This window comes from Cololabis saira, chromosome 1 (assembly GCF_033807715.1).
Source record: "Cololabis saira isolate AMF1-May2022 chromosome 1, fColSai1.1, whole genome shotgun sequence".
In the NCBI taxonomy this organism is placed as follows: domain Eukaryota; kingdom Metazoa; phylum Chordata; class Actinopteri; order Beloniformes; family Belonidae; genus Cololabis; species Cololabis saira.
Genome location: NC_084587.1, coordinates 1,095,001 through 1,112,846, shown reverse-complemented (window position 1 = coordinate 1,112,846; position 17,846 = coordinate 1,095,001). Strand labels below are relative to the sequence as shown.

Below are 17,846 nucleotides of genomic sequence, written 5' to 3'. Positions count from 1 at the left end.
GGAGAATGAGGAAGAACGAAGAGAATGAGGAAGAACGAGGAGAATGAGGAAGAACGAGAAGGCATGTCTTAGGGACAGCAAGGACTGGATGTCCAGAAATTTCTTGCTTCTAAATTCAGATAAAACAGAGGTTATCATTCTTGGTCCAGAGCATCTTAGGAAGGGATTAGATGGTGTTGCGATGGCTTCCAGTGCAACTGTGAGAAACCTTGGTGTTGTTTTCCATCAGGATTTGTCGTTTAAACCATATGTTAATCAGGTTTGTAAAATAGCGTTTTTCCATCTCCGTAATATTGCAAAAATTAGGAAAATCCTCTCGCAGAGGGATGCAGAAAAACTAGTTCATGCGTTTGTATCTTTTAGACTGGATTACTGTAATGTGTTGTTAGCAGGATGTCCAAGTAATTTGCTGAATAGGCTCCAGCTGATCCAGAATGCAGCAGCACGAGTACTGACAGGAATTAGCAGGAGAGACCACGTCTCTCCAGTGTTAGCGTCGCTCCATTGGCTACCTGTAAAATTCAGAATTCAATTTAAAATTTTATTACTTGCGTATAAAGCCCAAAATGGCTTAGCTCCGCATTATTTGCAAGACCTGATAGTGCCTTATGTTCCTGGCAGAGCTCTCCGTTCTCAGAGTGCAGGTTTACTCGTAGTTCCTAGAGTATCTAAATGTATACTCTCCACCGCAGACTCCTTCAGGTTCCTGGGATCCACCATCTCCCGGGACCTGAAGTGGATCTGAAGTGGACCACCCACATCAACTCCGTCAGGAAGAAGGCTCAGCAAAGGTTGTACTTCCTGCGGCAGCTCAGGAAGTTTAACCTGCCACAGCAGCTGCTGATGACCTTTTACTCTGCCATAATCCAGTCTGTTCTCTGCTCTTCCATCACTGTCTGGTTTGGATCAGCCACCAAACTAGACAGAACAGACTGCAACGGACCATCAGGTCTGCAGAGAGGATAGTTGGGACTAACCTCTCATCTATCCAGGACCTGTACCGGTCGAGGACCAGGACCAGGACCAGGACCAGGACCAGGACCAGGACCAGGACCAGGACCAGACCCCTCACACCCGGGACACTGCCTGTTCCAACTCCTCCCCTCTGGACGGCGCTACAGAGCTCTGTGCGCCAGAACTTCGAGACACAGGGACAGTTTCTTTCCCCAAGCGGTTGCTCTGATGAACTCCCATAACTAATAGAGTCTCAGAGTAACCGAACACGTGCAAAAACCATCCAGCACCTTCTTGACAACCATGTCTGCCTCACTCAGCTGCACCTCTCACTTTGTATTTCTTTGTATAATTTGTATAATCTTTTTGTATTTTTTTTGTATAATTGTCTTGTAAAATTGTAAATAGGTTATTTTTATTTTTATCTTTATTTTATTTTTAATTTTTATACAGAACTGTCCCTTTTCTTTTCTTTCTCTACCTCAAACTGCTGCACCTTAAATGTTTATTCTGTTTATTCTGTATCATAGAAATTCCACATTTGTTTTATTGTTTATTTTACTACCAAAGAGCGAAATTACCGGAGTCAAATTCCTTGTTGGACAATGTTGGAACCTGGAAACCAATAAAGCTGATTCTGATTCTGATGTAGATTTGGAGGGCGGGCGTTCTGCTAGTCTCAAATATAGCTTGGTGGTAGATATGCTGCTATAGGCTTATGCTGCAGGGGGCACCGACATGATCCGCTGGGCGGTGCCTCTCACCCTTCTTCTCCTCTCCTCTTCCCTTCCTCTCTTCTCCATTTCCATTTTTATTTATTATAAATATCTCATAGCTATCATTTTTGTCCATCGTTCCTGTAGTTTCTTGTGCCGGCCCCCCTTTTTTCTCTTTTGTGCGTGTTTGCAGGCCAGAGCCTCGGGAGCTGCGTTCTTCGACCCCCCAGTCTGGCCTTCGGCAGGAGGGTCCCCCCTTATGATCCAGGTCCAGGTTTCTTCCTCCTAAAGGGGAGTTTTTCTTGCCACTGTTTGGCTTAAGGTTTTTCTCCCACTAGGGGAGTTTTTACCTGCCATTGTTTATGTAATAACTGCTCAGGGTTTATGTTCATGTTCTGGTTCTGGAAAAATCCTGGAGACAACTATGTTGTATTAGACGCTATACAAATAAAATTGAATTGAATTGAATTGAGAACGAGGAGAATCAAAACGAGGAGAATGAGGAAAAGGAGGATATTTCAACGCTCCGTCACCTCGATCAGCGAGGACAATCTTGCAGCTGTTTTTGTGAATAATCGCCTTTGAAGCAGAACTGGTGGACCCGGAACCCGGTACCCAGTACTCTGGTGGACCCGGAACTCTGGTGGACCCGGTACTCTGGTGGACCCGGAACTCTGGTGGACCCGGAACCCGGTACCCAGAACTCTGGTGGACCCGGAACCCGGTACCCAGTACTCTGGTGGACCCGGTACTCTGGTGGACCCGGTACTCTGGTGGACCCGGTACTCTGGTGGACCCGGTACTCTGGTGGACCCGGAACTCTGGTGGACCCGGTACTCTGGTGGACCCGGAACTCTGGTGGACCCGGAACTCTGGTGGACCCGGTACTCTGGTGGACCCGGAACCCGGTACTCAGAAGTGAAGACAGCGACAGGCGGAACTAAAACACTCTTTATTGTTCTCTCTACATGTCGCCATCAAACGACTCATCCAACTGGCGGGCCACGCCCCTAGGAGGCAATGACACGCCCCCAAGAGGCGGGGTCACGCCCCTAGGAGGCTGGCCACGCCCCTACTGCGGGAACTCTAGCGGGTGCAGACGCTGCTCCGGGTCTCGCCGTCCAGGGGCCGAACCCGGGTCGGGGGTAATGCTGAGGCGGCGGAGCCAGGAACGAGGTGGGCGGAGCCAGGAACGGCGAGGGCGGTCCCTGGAACTTCTTCTTCTGCTTCTCCTGCCGCTCCATGGGCGCCTCGGCCTCCAGCAGGGGGCGCTGCAACAGAGAGGCACGGCGAGGAAGAATGAGAACGAGGAAGAATGAGGAAGAATGAGGAAAATTAGGAGAATAAGGAAGAACCAGGAAGAACGAGGAAGAACGAGGACCCCCCCCCGACCCCCCCGGCGGACTCACCTCCTCACTGGTAGAACTTGATCTCCGTGTCCACACAGTCCAGGAACAGCTCGCCCAGCTCGTCCCCGGGGACGTCGCCCCTCAACATGGCCGAGATCTCGCTGAGACACTGGGACTCCAGGTCCCGCAGGACCTGGTAGACGGCCAGGGTCTCCTCCTAGGGGGGGGGACACAGAAATACATTAACCAGGGCCTCCTCCTTTAAAACCACACAAATACTTTATTAATTTATCTGACAAAAATCTAGGACCTGGTAGACGGCCAGGGCCTCCTCCTTTAAAACCACAGAAATACTTTATTTATTACAAAAAACCAGGACCTGGTAGACGGCCAGGGCCTGGCTAATAAATGTATTCATAAATATTATAGCTAAAGCGAGTGTGTGTGTGATTCATTTTTGGTAGTGATTGTTCCAGGTATTAGTCAGACCCTCAGGTGTTAAAAACTACCAGGTTCTTATGGGACGGTAGTGATTGTTCCAGGTTTTTTTTTGTGATTGTTCCGCCTTTTCTCGACGAAGGCGGACGTTTTTCTGCTCCTCTCCCTTCTCTATCTGCCCTGCTACTGCTTTTGTTTGTCTCGTCTTCAGAGTCTCTCCTTTTCACTCCTCCGAAACTCTACAATCATGGAATTGATTAACTGGTCTCTCAGCACAATTGACCACATTTTTGCGACAAGAAGTCAGGGGGTAAGGGAGCCCTCCTGCCCCGATGGGACATTTTTTGCCAGATACACTATGGATTCCTGGAAACATTGGAAACAGTTGTGTTTGGTGATTCTGTCTGTCGAGGACGTTGAAGATGCTTCATAATTGGATTTATGATAGCAGGATTTCTCTTGATCGTCCTCATGATAGGAGGAGGGGGTTTCCTGGTCTACCGACAAACGCGTAAGTCGTCGACAGCTGTTCTGGCTCTTTCAGAGCTGCTGGACGTGGCTGAAGGATCAAGCAAGGTGATCAACACTCAGACTTTAACGCTGGGGGAGCAAAGCCGTAAACTGGATGTGATTCTTGAACAGAATCGCAGGCTGGCGGCGTCTTTGAGCTCATTGGTAAGATGGATAAGACCTTGGAGAAGTTGGAAGCTCGGCTTGGCCGGAATTGATCAGAAATTCGTCTGATTGGAGTCGCCATTGATGAACCAGAGACTGAAGGCAGACGGAAAATTACTGAGTCTGTCTGTTCTTTAATACAATTGTTGATTCTATAATCTGGCCTTGACAGGGCGGTTTTGGCCGATCGCGCTGGTCACAATCTCCCTGGTGGAATGTAAACTAGTGGCTCTGCCCCCACTAGCCCTCCCCTCTCAGGAACATCTGTGGACCTGTTTCAGAACTGACCGAGCCGCCTGATAACATCAAGGACATTGGCTGAGAGCAGCTCTGGGTGAAGTTCACGGACACGGTAAAGTACCGGTTTGGTTGCCATGGCGACCAGCGCCTCCTGGTGGGCCTTGTACAGCTCATGTCTTCGGTCCACCCGGGTCTGGAACCGGGGCTGGATCCGGGCCGGGTCCTCCGGGCCGAACCGGGGCGACAACACCTGCAGCACCGGGGCGGGCCGGTCCGAGAAGATGAAGGGCTTGAAGATGGACCTGGGGGGGAGGAGAACCGGGTCAGAACCGGGTCAGAACCGGGTCAGAACAGGGTCAGAACCGGGTCAGAACCGGGTCAGAACCGGGTCAGGGGGGACTAAAAGTAACTAAGAGTAACTAAAGGTAACTAAGAGTAACTCAAAGTAACTAAGAGCAACTAAAGGTAACTAAGAGTAATTCAAAGTAACTAAGAGTAACTCGTAGTAACTCGTAGTAACTCGTAGTAACTTGTAGTAACTAAGAATAACTCAAAGTAACTAAGAGTAACTCAAAGTAACTAAGAGTAACTAAGAGTAACTCAAAGTAACTAAGAGTAACTAAGAGTAACTCAAAGTAACTAAGAGTAGAATATATTTTTTTGATTGAATAATTAAGACACAAATTTACCTCCATAGTTTTTTGGCCTTTTTTTAAGGAATAACTTTGGGAAAAATGGGAATTTCACCCCCAAAAGTCATAGCACACTATTCCCGATGGAGACGCAGGTTTTGATATATTGATAAATGATTGGCCTGAGATGTGGCACTAACTAAAAAACATCACGTAACCGTGGCACTAACTAAAAAACATCACGTAACCGTGGCACTAACTAAAAAACATCACGTAACCGTGGCACTAACTAAAAAACATCACGTAACCGTGGCACTAACTAAAAACATCACGTAACCGTGGCCAGTGTGGGAAGGATTTATTCCATATTCAGATGAACTTTGTAAAAACATTAAATTCAAGTTAAAAACGTCTCCAGTAACGATTCCCCCCTCGTTAGTGCAGCGACCAGGATGACAGGACAGACTTCACAACTTTAACGTGTTAGAAACTAGCTAAGAGTAACTCAAAGTAACTAAGAGTAACTCAAAGTAACTAAGAGTAACTAAGAGTAACTCAAAGTAACTAAGAGTAACTAAGAGTAACTAAGAGTAACTCAAAGTAACTAAGAGTAACTAAGAGTAACTAAGAGTAACTAAGAGTAACTCAAAGTAACTAAGAGTAACTCAAAGTAACTAAGAGTAAATAAGAGTAACTCAAAGTAACTAAGAGTACTCAAAGTAACTACGAGTAACTAAGAGTACTCAAAGTAACTAAGAGTAACTAAGTGTAACTCAAAGTAACTAAGAGTAACTCAAAGTAATTACGAGTAACTCAGTAACTAAGAGTAACTAAGAGTAACTCAAAGTAACTAAGAGTAACTAAGTGGCCCCACCTGGACGGGTCGGGGGTGCCGGTGAAGAAGTGGATGCAGGGCAGCGCCGGGTCTCGGGGCAGAACCGACACCATGCTGCCGGTGGTGCAGAACCCGCCCGAGTCCATGCAGATCCCGCTGGGCTTGTCCCTGAGGATGGACATCATGACCTCGGCCGTCACCGCGCCTACGGAGACACAACCAGAGATCGGTGATCGGTGCATCTCTAGCCCCCTCTAGCAGCCCTGAGGGATTCTGGGTAGTTTACCGCTGTGGCGCTGGATCAGCTCCGTGCCGCCCTTGTAGCGCTGCTTGGCTAGCTCCATCCGGGCCGGCGGGTTCTCGGGAGCAAACACCTTTGAGAAGCTGAAGTTGCCGCCGCCGTCCCACCAGCCCTGGGCCCGCGCGGCACTGCGCAGCTCCGGGTGCTCCGCCGTGATGTCGCTGCCGATCGTCAGCTGGTTGGAGATGTTCTTCACGCCCTCTGGAAGGACAAGATGGTCAGTGCCGGCAGATCGAGGTTTCCACGACAACCCCGTATTTGAAACCCGGACTAGCTGAGTTGAAACTCGGGCTAGCTCAGTTGAAACAAGGATTAGCGTAATTCAATTCAATTCAATTTTACTTGTATAGTATCTAATACAACAAAAGTTGTCTCTAGTCTCTAGTCTGCCAAAGGCCAGACTTGGGGGTAGGGGACGTCAGCAGCACACAGCAGGCAGGTGGAAGCAGCAGCAGGGCGAGCAGAGGGGGGTGGGGGACCGCAGGCAGGTGGAAGCAGCAGCGGGATGACCAGGGAGGGGGGGGGGGGGGGCGCAGGCAGGTGGAAGCAGCAACGGGATGAACATAGGGGGGTGGGGGACCGCAGGCAGGTGGAAGCAGCAGCGGGATGACCAGGGAAGGGGGGGGGGGGGGGGCGGCCGCAGGCAGGTGGAAGCAACAACGGGATGACCGGGGGTGTGGGGCGCAGGCCAGCACGCAGCTCCTGAAGCTCCGGCCTGCAAACATGCACAAAAGAGAAAAGGGGGCCAGCACAAGAAACTAGGACTAGCGTAGTTGAAACAAGGACTAGCGTAGTTGAAACAAGGACTAGCGTAGTTGAAACGAGGACTAGCGTAGTTGAAACGAGGACTAGCGTAGTTGAAACGAGGACTAGCGTAGTTGAAACGAGGACTAGCGTAGTTGAAACGAGGACTAGCGTAGTTGAAACGAGGACTAGCGTAGTTGAAACGAGGACTAGCTTAGTTGGTCTATGCTAGACTTGTTCTCTGGCGGGTCATGAAGGGTTACAGGTTTCCACGGTGACCCCAGTCCTTACCTGAGAACTTCTGGGCCACCCAGAACCGGCCGGCCGTCTCCAGAACCCAGGCCTCCTGCCGGTCCACCAGCAGGAAGGTGTTGTGGTAGCTGAACGGTTCCGGGTCCTCCCTGCAGGGCCCGCCCTGGCCGTGCTGGTCCAGCAGGTCCGTGATGTGGGTCAGCGCCGCGCGGGCGGTATCGCCGCGCTCCAGGCCCAGCCTGCGGGGAAACGGGTCGGTTAGGGGCAGAACCGGGTCGTTAGGGACAGAACCAGACCAGAACCAGGGGCATATACGTAGACGCCTCATAGCCTGACGCGGCCGCCATCTTGGATGTGTCTCCAATGCGGCCGCCATCTTGGATGGGTCTCCAATGCGGCCCCAGTGCATTGGGTCCCAGTAATTCCAGTGTAGCTGTACAAAATACGAGCGTAGTTGCTCGCTCTCCGGTGACTCCGGTATTTCAACTTTTTTCTCAACATTTCAAATTTTTTCTTGAAATTGTACTTCAACATTATTCTTGACATTTCAACTTTTTTTTCGTCATCTCTTTTTTTCTCAAAATTTTGACATTTTTTTTTTGACATTTCAACTTTTTTCTCAAAATTTCAACATTTTTCTTGACATTACACATACGTAACATTAGTTACGGTGATATAACATTATAAATGGTAAAATAGCCTAAAGTATTGTTCAATCTTACTTGTGAAAGGTAAATCCCAGGCAATCTTGTTTCAATACCGCGCCGGTTATTGCAACCGTAAGCTGTACGAAATACGGGCGTAGTTGCTCGCTCTTCTGTGACTCCAGTTGTCTCTGGCGCTGCTAGCCCGGATGCTCTTCTGGATGCTAGCCTGGGTGCTAGCCTGGATGCTAGCCCGGATGCTAGCCTGGGTGCTAGTCTGGATACTAGCCTGGATGCTAGCCTGGGTGCTAGCCTGGATGCTAGCCTGGGTGCTAGCCTGGATGCTAGCCTGGATACTAGCCTGGATGCTAGCCTGGGTAATAGCCTGGGTGCTAGCCTGGGTGCTAGCCTGGATGCTAGCCTGGATGCTAGCCTGGAGTGAGGAGACCCACCCAAGATGGCGGAGACGCTGGATTACGTTCCAGGATGTCATGAGGCGTCTACGGTATGTCTATGTTTAGGGGCCGAACCGGGCCGTCAACTGAGAGTAACTAAAAGTAACTTAGAGTAACCAAAGGTAACTAAGTAACTAGAAGTAGGTAAAATTAACTAAGAGTAACTAAAAGTAGGTCAAATTAATTAAGTAACAAAGTAACTAAGAGTAATTAAAATAGGTCAAATGAAGTAAGAATAACTAAAAGTAACAAAGAGTAATTAAAAGTAACAAAAAGTAACTAAGAGTAACTAAAAATAGGTCAAATTAACTAAGGCCCAGCCTGCGGAAAAACCGGGACGTTAACTAAGACTAACTAAAAGTAACTTAGAGTAACTAAAGGTAACTAAGAGTAACTAAAAGTAGGTAAAAGTCGGTTCCCGGGCTGCTCACCGGACCAGGTCCATGCCCAGCAGAACCAGAACCAGAACCACTCACCGGACCAGGTCCATGCCCAGCAGGGCCTCTCCCGGGTCCACGGGTTCCCGGGTCCAGACGGCCTCGTTCCCGACACAGACCCCGTCCTCGTTCGCCCCCATCTCCGCCCCCCACATCCAGGCCGGTTTACTCAGAACCACGGCCCGGGTCCGCTGGACCTGCGGGATCGTGATGTAGGTGCACTGGGGAGAGAGGAACCGGGTCAGAACTCAGGGTGGGACCGGGTCAGAACTCAGGGTGGAACCGGGTCAGAACTCAGGGTGGGACCGGCGGTGCCGGTACCGGGACCGGCGGTGCCGGTACCGGTACCGGCCGCTGGGGCTGGTCCTGGCGGTACCGGTACCGCCAGAAGAGTTAAATATGACAAAAACACAAAAGAGATCAGATTAAAGCTGCTGGTGCGTATGTGTCTGTGTGTGTTGCGTATGTGTCTGTGTGTGTTGCGTATGTGTCTGTGTATGTGTCTGTGTGTGTTGCGTTTGTGTCTGTGTGTGTATGTGTCTGTGTGTTGCGTATGTGTCTGTGTGTTGCGTATGTGTCTGTGTATGTGTCTGTGTGTGTTGCGTTTGTGTCTGTGTGTTGCGTATGTGTCTGTGTGTGTTACGTATGTGTCTGTGTGTGTTGTGTGTGTGTGTGTGTGTGTGTGTGTGTGTGTGTCTGTGTGTGTTGCGTATGTGTCTGTGTGTGTTACGTATGTGTCTGTGTGTGTTGTGTGTGTGTGTGTGTGTGTTGTGTGTGTGTCTGTGTGTGTGTGTGTGTGTGTGTGTGTGTGTGTGTGTGTGTGTGTGTGTGTGTGTGTGTGTCTGTGTGTGTTGCGTATGTGTCTGTGTGTGTTACGTATGTGTCTGTGTGTGTTGTGTGTGTGTGTGTGTGTTGTGTGTGTGTCTGTGTGTGTGTGTGTGTGTGTGTGTGTGTGTGTGTGTGTGTGTGTGTGTGTCTGTGTGTGTCTGTGTGTGTTGTGTGTGTGTGTGTGTGTGTGTGTCTGTGTGTGTGTGTGTGTGTGTGTGTGTGTGTGTGTGTGTGTGTGTGTGTGTGTGTGTGTCTGTGTGTGTGTGTGTGTGTGTGTGTGTCTGTGTGTGTTGTGTGTGTGTGTGTGTGTGTGTGTGTGTGTGTGTGTGTGTGTGTGTGTGTGTGTGTGTGTGGTGAGGGGGGGCTGGGCATTAATACGTTTTATGTTTGTATATTTGTTTTATGTAAAGGTGCTCTAGAAATAATGATTTGATTTGATTTGATAAACTTAAAAGTAAGTAAAAGTAGCTCAAATCAACTAAAAGTAACTAAAAGTAACTAAGAATAACTAAAAGTAACTAAGAGTAACTAAAAGTAGGTCAAATTAACTAAGAGTAACTAAAAGTTACTAAGAGTAACTAAAAGTAGGTCAAATTAACTAAAAGTAACTAAGAGTAACTAAAAGTAGGTCAAATTAACTAAGAGTAACTAAAAGTTACTAAGAGTAACTAAAAGTAGGTCAAATTAAGAGTAACTAAGAGTAATTAAAAATAACAAAAAGTAACTAAGAGTAACTAAGAGTAGGTCAGATTAAGTAGGAGTAACTAAAGTAACTAAGAGTAACTGAAAGTAGTTGATTTGATTTGATAAACCTAAAAGTAAGTAAAAGTAACTAAGAGAAACTAAAGATAACTAAAATTAACTAAGAGAAACTCAAAGTAACTAAAAGTAGGTCAAATTAACTAAGAGTAACTAAAAGGAATAGAGTTCCATCTCTGACCAGTTAAAATATGTTAAAAACCTGAAACTAAAACTCCTTCTTGTAAAAGATTCTCCCTCGTTAACCACTAATCACATCACTAATCCTCCGTAAATGTTTGACAGGGAGACGGGACTCGGTCCCTGGACTCTAACCCCCCCCCCTGATCCAGACCCGCCCAGGGGGGTCTTACCTCCAGCAGGACTCGGCCCCCTGGACTCTAACCCCCCCCAACCCCAGACCTAGTCTTACCTCCAGCAGGGACTCGGTCCCTGGACTCCAACCCCCCCCCCCTGATCTCAGACCCCCCCGACCCCAGACGTAGTCTCACCTCCAGCAGGGACCTGGACTTTAACCCCCCCCCCTGATCTCTGACCCCCCCGCCCCCCAGACCTAGTCTCACCTCCAGCAGGGACCCGGCCGGGTAAGAAGCCGCCGGGTAAAACGCCACCTCCTGGACCTCGTCCCGGGGCCGGTCCGAGTTCTTCCCGAAGATCACGTGGTCGTCACGGGAACCGGGGGGGAGGGACACGAAGCAGTCACATGACGAGGGCGGCTCCGCCATCCTGCAGGGGACACAAATGTGTTTATAAGCGTTTATTAGTCTTTACAAGTAAACCTGTCCCCCCCGGACGTCCCCTCGGACCAGCTGCTTTCTGATTGGACGACACACACGTCAGTCATGGCGCCCGGCGGCGCGTCGCGGGGTGATCCCGCTGCCGCTTCCACCTGCCTGCGCCCATCATAAGGGGGGACCCTCCTGCCGAAGGCCAGACTGGGGGGTCGGGGACGTCAGCAACACACAGCAGGCAGGTGGAAGCAGCAACGGGATGACCGGGGGGGAGGACTGCAGGCAGGTGGAAGCAGCAACGGGCCAGGGAGAGGAGTCTTGACAGACACATCTCTCCCCCGCCCGTTCATTCATTCATTTTCATTAATTTATTCTTTATTTCATTAAAAAAAATAAAACAATTCAATACATATAATATTATAAGCATTTATAAGCGTTTACAAGCGTTTTAAGTGTTAATTGGCGGTTTTAAGTGTTTATAAGCGTTTTAAGCGTTTATAAGCATTTATAAATGTTTATAAGTGTTTATAAAGGTTTAAAAGCGTTTTAGGTCTTTATGAGCGTTTATAAGAGTTTATAAGCGTCTATAAGCGTTTATTAGCGTTTTAAGAGTTTATAAGCGTTTTAAGCGTTTACAAGCATTTATAAATGTTTATAAAGGTTTATAAGCGTTTTAGGTCTTTATAAGCGTTTATAAGAGTTTATAAGTGTTTATAAGCGTTTATTAGCGTTTTAAGTGTTTATAAGCATTTATTAGCGTTTTAAGCATTTACAAGCGTTTATAAGCATTTATTAGCGTTTATAAGAGTTTATAAGCGTTTATTAGCGTTTTAAGTGTTTATAAGCATTTACAAGCGTTTATAAACATTTATAAGAGCTTAAACAGTTTATGTCGGAGTTTTCACTTAAAAACGTGACAGAAGGTCAGAATCTTTTCAATCATTTGTACATTTTCTCTCATTAAGTGACAAGTTTAAACGTCTTAAACCCTGTGAGTTTATGAGGTCAGAACTCCTGATAGAAATGATTTATATTGTTGCTTTTCACTCGTTTTTACTTGACTTTTATTGGTTCCTAAACGGCATCAAGCCGCTGCTAGCTCAGCTAGCCTCGGCTAGTTGTGCATTTTGCAAACTTAACCTGAGTTTCTACTGTAGATTCACAAATCCTCCTTGTTATGTAATCTATCACTGTACAATAATAATAATAATAATAATAATAATAATGATAATAATAATAATATTATTAATAATAATAATAATAATAATAATAATAATAATAATAATAATGACCACAATCATATGCTGTAACAATGCACCTTTCAATAACCACCAGTGCGTTTACATGGGAACTTTAATTCCTCTTTAATTCAGAATTAAAATTAAATCCAATTTAAAATGAGTAAAAATTACCATGTAAACACCTAATTCTGAATGAAAATGGCCATTCAGAATTAAACTTAATTGCAAAGTAAGTGGCTGGTTTATTCTGATTTTACGTCTACCGGAAGAAAAACTAACTTACAACTTTGAAAAGATCACCATGTTGATGTTTCCTGTTTCCATCTGTTGTTTTAATGATTTCTATTTAGTAAATAAATGGTCTCTGCTCTTGACCAGCGTTTACTGCTGCTGCATCTTGAAACTTTGTTTGGAAAACCAGCCCAGTGGAATATAAGATCATGGAGACAGACGGGGGAGGGAACGAGCAGAAAGAAAGACCGGAATTAATTTAAAGAGGAATGAGTGGATACATGATCTGGAATTATTCTATTCTGATTTAAAATCGGAATTACTTGGGCATCGCAGGTCCTTCCATCAGACTCCACAACCAGGCTGATCTCAGTAGTTAACGGACAATAACACGTGCAATAACAAGAACAAAATGTGCAATGTCTGTCTGTTACCTCACAAACATTCTACCTGCTTTTTTTGCACTGTTTTTCTCTTTCGCACTACTTTTACTTCCATTGCAATATACTGTATATACTGTTTATATTTCTAATTATATATATTTTTAACTTTTTTTTTCTACCCCTCCCCTGCATGTGTGTGTTAAGTGTACTCAGGCCCGGTTCTACGAGGGTGCATCAGCATTGCACCCTCAGTTTATGTGTTTGCATGCTCAGTTGAAAAGATGAAAAAAAAAAAAGACAAATGCGCGACAAAGTGTACGTCACTCATCTGCGTCCAGCGCGCAGTTTCCTGCACCAGCAAGATGCTGCTCTTTTATGGGACTGTCTCCAGTCCCATAAAACCTGCACCTTTTGCTGTGGTATGGCGGTTTCTACCAGATTGACTGGACCACACAGGTTATATTTATTTTTGTTATTTATTTTTCTATGTTTTATTTTCTGTTGCTAGATTGTCTGATTGGCGAGGTAGTCCAGACTAAATGTAGCATTTTCTTTGTTCTGCAGCGATATTGCTGCAAAAATGCACTTGAAAGACACTTTAAATATTATTGTTTGACTGGTATCATTCCACTTGAGATGACTGTCATGTTTAGTGATGGTTTTAAGCTGTATAGATAAAATTAGTTTGAATGTCTATGTTTTATCTTCAGGGTAAGAAACATCTGTTGCTAGATTGTCTGATGGGTGAGGTAGCCCAGACTAAATGTAGCATTTTCTTTGTTCTGCAGCAATATTGCTGCAATAAAGCACTTGAAATACACTTTAAATATTCTTGTTTTGCTAGTATCATTCCGCTTGAAATTATGGAAAAATGCATCATTTAGTGTTGAATAAGGTGCCAGGCATGTGCACCCCCTCTGATCTGAGATGCACCGTAGTCATCATGTTCTAGAACCGGCCCTGAGTTACTGCTACTAAACAAAGTGAGTTTCCCCATTGAGGGAGAAATAAAGGATTATCTTATTTTATCTTAATTAAGTTTAATTCGGAATGGCCATTTTCCTTCAGAATTAGGTGTTTACATGGTAATCTTTACTCATTTTAAATCGGATTAAATTTTAATTCTGAATTAAAGAGGAACTGCAGGTTGTCAAAGTAAAACCGCTCAGACGGTTTTAAAATCACTTCACACTGAACTTTCTAAGGATTAAACAGGATCCTGCACATTAGGGCCCTTTTAAACCGCAGATCCGGCCCTGTTTGGACCAGGACCAGAACCCTGCCCCCCCTGGACCCCCCTGGGTCGTGCACGAGCCTCGCGGGGCCGCGCCTGCGCCTGCGCAGCGTCTCTAACCCTAAACCCAGGCGGGATTAAGGAGGCAGATCTGCGGGTTTTAATCTGCTCAAATCCGGGCCGCCACTTTGCTCCGGGGAGGTTCGGGCCGGTTCCGCCCAGAACTGAGCCGGTTCCGACTCCTAAAGTAAATTTAGGAGGAGTTTGAACCCGGAAACCGCGTGCGGCGCCCCCTGCCGCGTCTCTGCCGCACGCGGTCCTGGTCGCGTGCGGCAGAGACGCGGCAGCGGCCGCCGCTCCGCTGCACCGCGTCGGTTTTAACGCGTTTTTTAGCCGTTATTATCGGGGTTTCGGGGCGGGTTCGGGGTCTACGGGTCTCTGCGGGTCTCTGCAGGGTCTAAACCGCCCCCTCCGGGAGCCGTTATTACCTGCTCGGTGTGTGCGCGGCGCGGCGGACGGAGCGGCAGAGGCCGGTAAGGAAGAAGCGCAGGTTTGTCACGTGACCCAGACATCCCAGAGAGGTCTGGGTCACGTGACCGAGGCGTCCCAGAGAGGTCTGTATTTAAAGGTCTCGTCTCTGTCTGACCACAAACTCTGAGCTGAGCTCACGTCTCACCAACACCTGAACCCACGAACGTAATGCTCAGCGGCTCCTCGGCAGTCCTGGAACCTTCACCCAAAACCAGCACAAAAGATATTTTACTGTGAAATAAAAGCTGTAAAATTCAGCTGCATGAACCTGAGTTTAAAATCATGTATAAAAGTTCAAAAAAGTTCAAATGAATAATTACAAATCCCAGAAATGTTATTTATGACATTTAAAATGTCAACTGTTCAACATCTTAAAGAAATCTCTGTGCACTAAGGATGGGTGATATGGACAAAAACATTTATCACGATAATTTCTGGCATTTATCCCGATAACGATAAAAATGACGATGATAAAAAAAATACCAATTCAACTCCATCTTTGTAACTATAAATCTATCACCACATTCAGTCTTTGGAGCCAAATCACTGCTGTAAAATATACTAAATACTAAACTACACCAACTAAACCAATTAAATGAGTAAAACTGTAACGACTCAGATCCGCCATGTTTGTTACACAAATCTTTCTTTCTTTCTTTCTTTCTTTCTTTCTTTCTTTCTTTCTTTCTTTCTTTCTTTCTTTCTTTCTTTCTTTCTTTCTTTCTTTCTTTCTTTCTTTCTTTCTTTCTTTCTTTCTTTCTTTCATTCTTCCTTCCTTCCTTCCTTCCTTCCTTCCTTCCTTCCTTCCTTCCTTCACGTACATTGTGCATGGATTTAACGCAGAATCATAAATCAGTTTTACACAAAAACATCATAAACGGGAATTTATCATTTTTACCGTGAGATACAAATTCTTACCGTGGGGAATTTTTTTGACGGTTTATCGTGAACGGTAAAATATCACCCATTCCTAATGTGCACTTTAGACATTTATTTCATATATTATTTCACCTTTATTTAACCAGAGCAGCAGCAACACGTCCACAAATAACACACACAAATAACAGCTGTCACTAAATAAACATTAAAATGAGAGTGCAAACTGTTTTAGCAAATAAAGTGCAGTAGTCAGTAATCAGTAACTTGTAGGAAAAAGAACAACAACTTCAGTAATGATTAAAAACACAGTCACTGCCGAAAGGATTCCCGCTGTCCGTCTTTAGAAAAGAGCGAAAGTGAAATTTCAGTTCAGATTGGAGGATTTTCCAAGAAGAGGGTGCAGCGTAACTTTAGACCAGCGGTCGGCAACCCAAAGTGTTGAAAGAGCCATATTGGACCAAAAACACAAGAAACAAATATGTCTGGAGCCACAAAAAATGAAAAGTCTTGTATTAGAATGAAGGCAAATGGCGAAATGTTGAGAAAAAAGTCGAAATGTCGAGAAAAAAGTTGAAATGTCGAGATTAAAAAGGAAAGGAAAAAGGAAGAAAAAAAGAGAAAGAAAGAGAAAAAAAGAAGAAAAAATGGAGAAAAAAAAGGTCAACATTTTTTAAAAATCTCCAGGAGCCACTAGGGCGGCGCTAAAGACCCGCGGGTTGCTGATCCCTGCTTTAGACTGTATTAGAAGAACTGGACAAGTCTCACTGGCGACTGCAGGCCGACCAAACCTGGTTAATGGACAAATGGGTGGAAATAACCGGGCTGGACCTTAGTTTAGTTCCACATGTTAGCTATTTTAGCTTCACTGGCTTAGCTTATGCTAACCTAAGATGCTAACGAATGTTACCTTGCATTCATTCTGATCAAATCTGTCCAAACATCATCGTTTCTGATGTCACAACTGAAACAACATCCAAAACAAGTTCTGCCAGACCTAAAACCGCACATCTTATCTCAGTCACAGCTAGCTGTTTTAGCTAGGCTGAATTAAATAATGATTAATGTTACTGTACTTTCATTCGCATCAAATCTAAACAGTCTAAACATCTTCATTTCAAGTGTTAATACCAAACAATCTGAAAAGAGGACTAGCGTAGTTGAAACAAGGACTAGTTTAGTTGAAACGAGGACTAGTTTACTTGAAACCAGGACTAGCGTAGTTGAAACGAGGACTAGCGTAGTTGAAACGTGGACTAGCGTAGTTGTTTGTCTCTAAGTTAACATTTCCAATTTGTTACTAATGTTTCTCTTTATAGAATGATGAATCAAAGTTAATTTAAATGGTTTCTACCACGGACTCCCCCCCATCCCACTCTACGTTACATTAACGTAAAGACTCCAATCCTGACCTTGTGCGTTATGTTAACGCACATCCTAGGTCAACTTTGCACAGACTCATATCCGGCACTTTAAAACCTCATGTTGTACATTTTCTCTTTTCATTATACAGGACTTTCTCAGAAAATTAGAATATCGTGATAAAGTCGTTTATTTTCTGTAATGCAAAAATGTCATCCATTCTGGATTCATTACAAATCAACTGAAATATTGCTAGCCTTTTATGCCTTTTAGCCTTTTAGGCTTTACTAAACAGAAAGGTTTTAAGTTTAGTTTTAAAGGTGGAGGTGGTGTCAGCCTCCTTAACCCAGATTGGAAGTTGGTTCCATAGTAATGGTGCCTGATAGCAGAACGCCCGCCCTCCAAATCTACATTTAGATACTCTAGGAACTACGAGTAAACCTGCACCCTGGGAGCGAAGAGCTCTGCCAGGAACATAAGGCACTATCAGGGGCCTCATCTATAAAGCTTGCTTGCGCAGAAAAAGCGCCTGAAAGTTGCGGAAGCCACCTTCTACGCAAATCCTCGGATCTAAAAAGAAAAAACTAACCGAAAAATCTGCTTATCTTTACGGCAACCCTGACCCTCCCGTAAGAATTCACTTAAGACACGGGGAACTGGCGACGCAGGCTGTGAGGTGGTGAAATGAAGCCAGATTCATATCATACTCTTAATAATGTCATCACATATCACAACATATGTCAGGCTTAAAATAATAAAATAATAAAATAGCGCTGATCGTGTCCCTCTGTGTGTGAAGCTGTCAGTCAGGACTCTGGTGCTGCTGGAGCTGCAGCCTCCTCTGCACCGCTTTAGGACAGAACAAATGAGGGGCTGTGTTTAGGGAGCCCCGCGGAGCCCCTAAAGGGACTCAGATTTTTTTTCATATATATGAGTTTTGCGCGCGCGTGAAACCTTTAGGTGCTGCTTGTATATGGTGCCTAAATTATGGTCCCGCG

At 45.6% G+C, this 17,846-nt stretch overlaps 2 protein-coding genes across 2 annotated transcripts; both read right to left on the bottom strand.

The window, feature by feature from the left end:
• Nucleotides 1-2,208: 2,208 nt before the first annotated feature.
• On the bottom strand, nt 2,209-2,914 carry LOC133449419 (uncharacterized). The gene is made up of 2 exons (XM_061728567.1): nt 2,747-2,914; nt 2,209-2,559 (listed from the first exon to the last, which is right to left on the bottom strand). Exons 1-2 carry the CDS (start codon nt 2,912-2,914, stop codon nt 2,209-2,211), a joined length of 519 nt encoding a protein of 172 aa, XP_061584551.1.
• Nucleotides 2,677-14,661, bottom strand: scrn2 (secernin 2). The gene is made up of 9 exons (XM_061728883.1): nt 14,568-14,661; nt 10,823-10,985; nt 8,712-8,893; nt 7,176-7,375; nt 6,126-6,341; nt 5,879-6,044; nt 4,494-4,674; nt 3,080-3,236; nt 2,677-2,941 (listed from the first exon to the last, which is right to left on the bottom strand). Exons 2-8 carry the CDS (start codon nt 10,982-10,984, stop codon nt 3,084-3,086), a joined length of 1,260 nt encoding a protein of 419 aa, XP_061584867.1. The 5' UTR covers nt 10,985; nt 14,568-14,661; the 3' UTR covers nt 2,677-2,941; nt 3,080-3,083.
• Nucleotides 14,662-17,846: the final 3,185 nt, after the last annotated feature.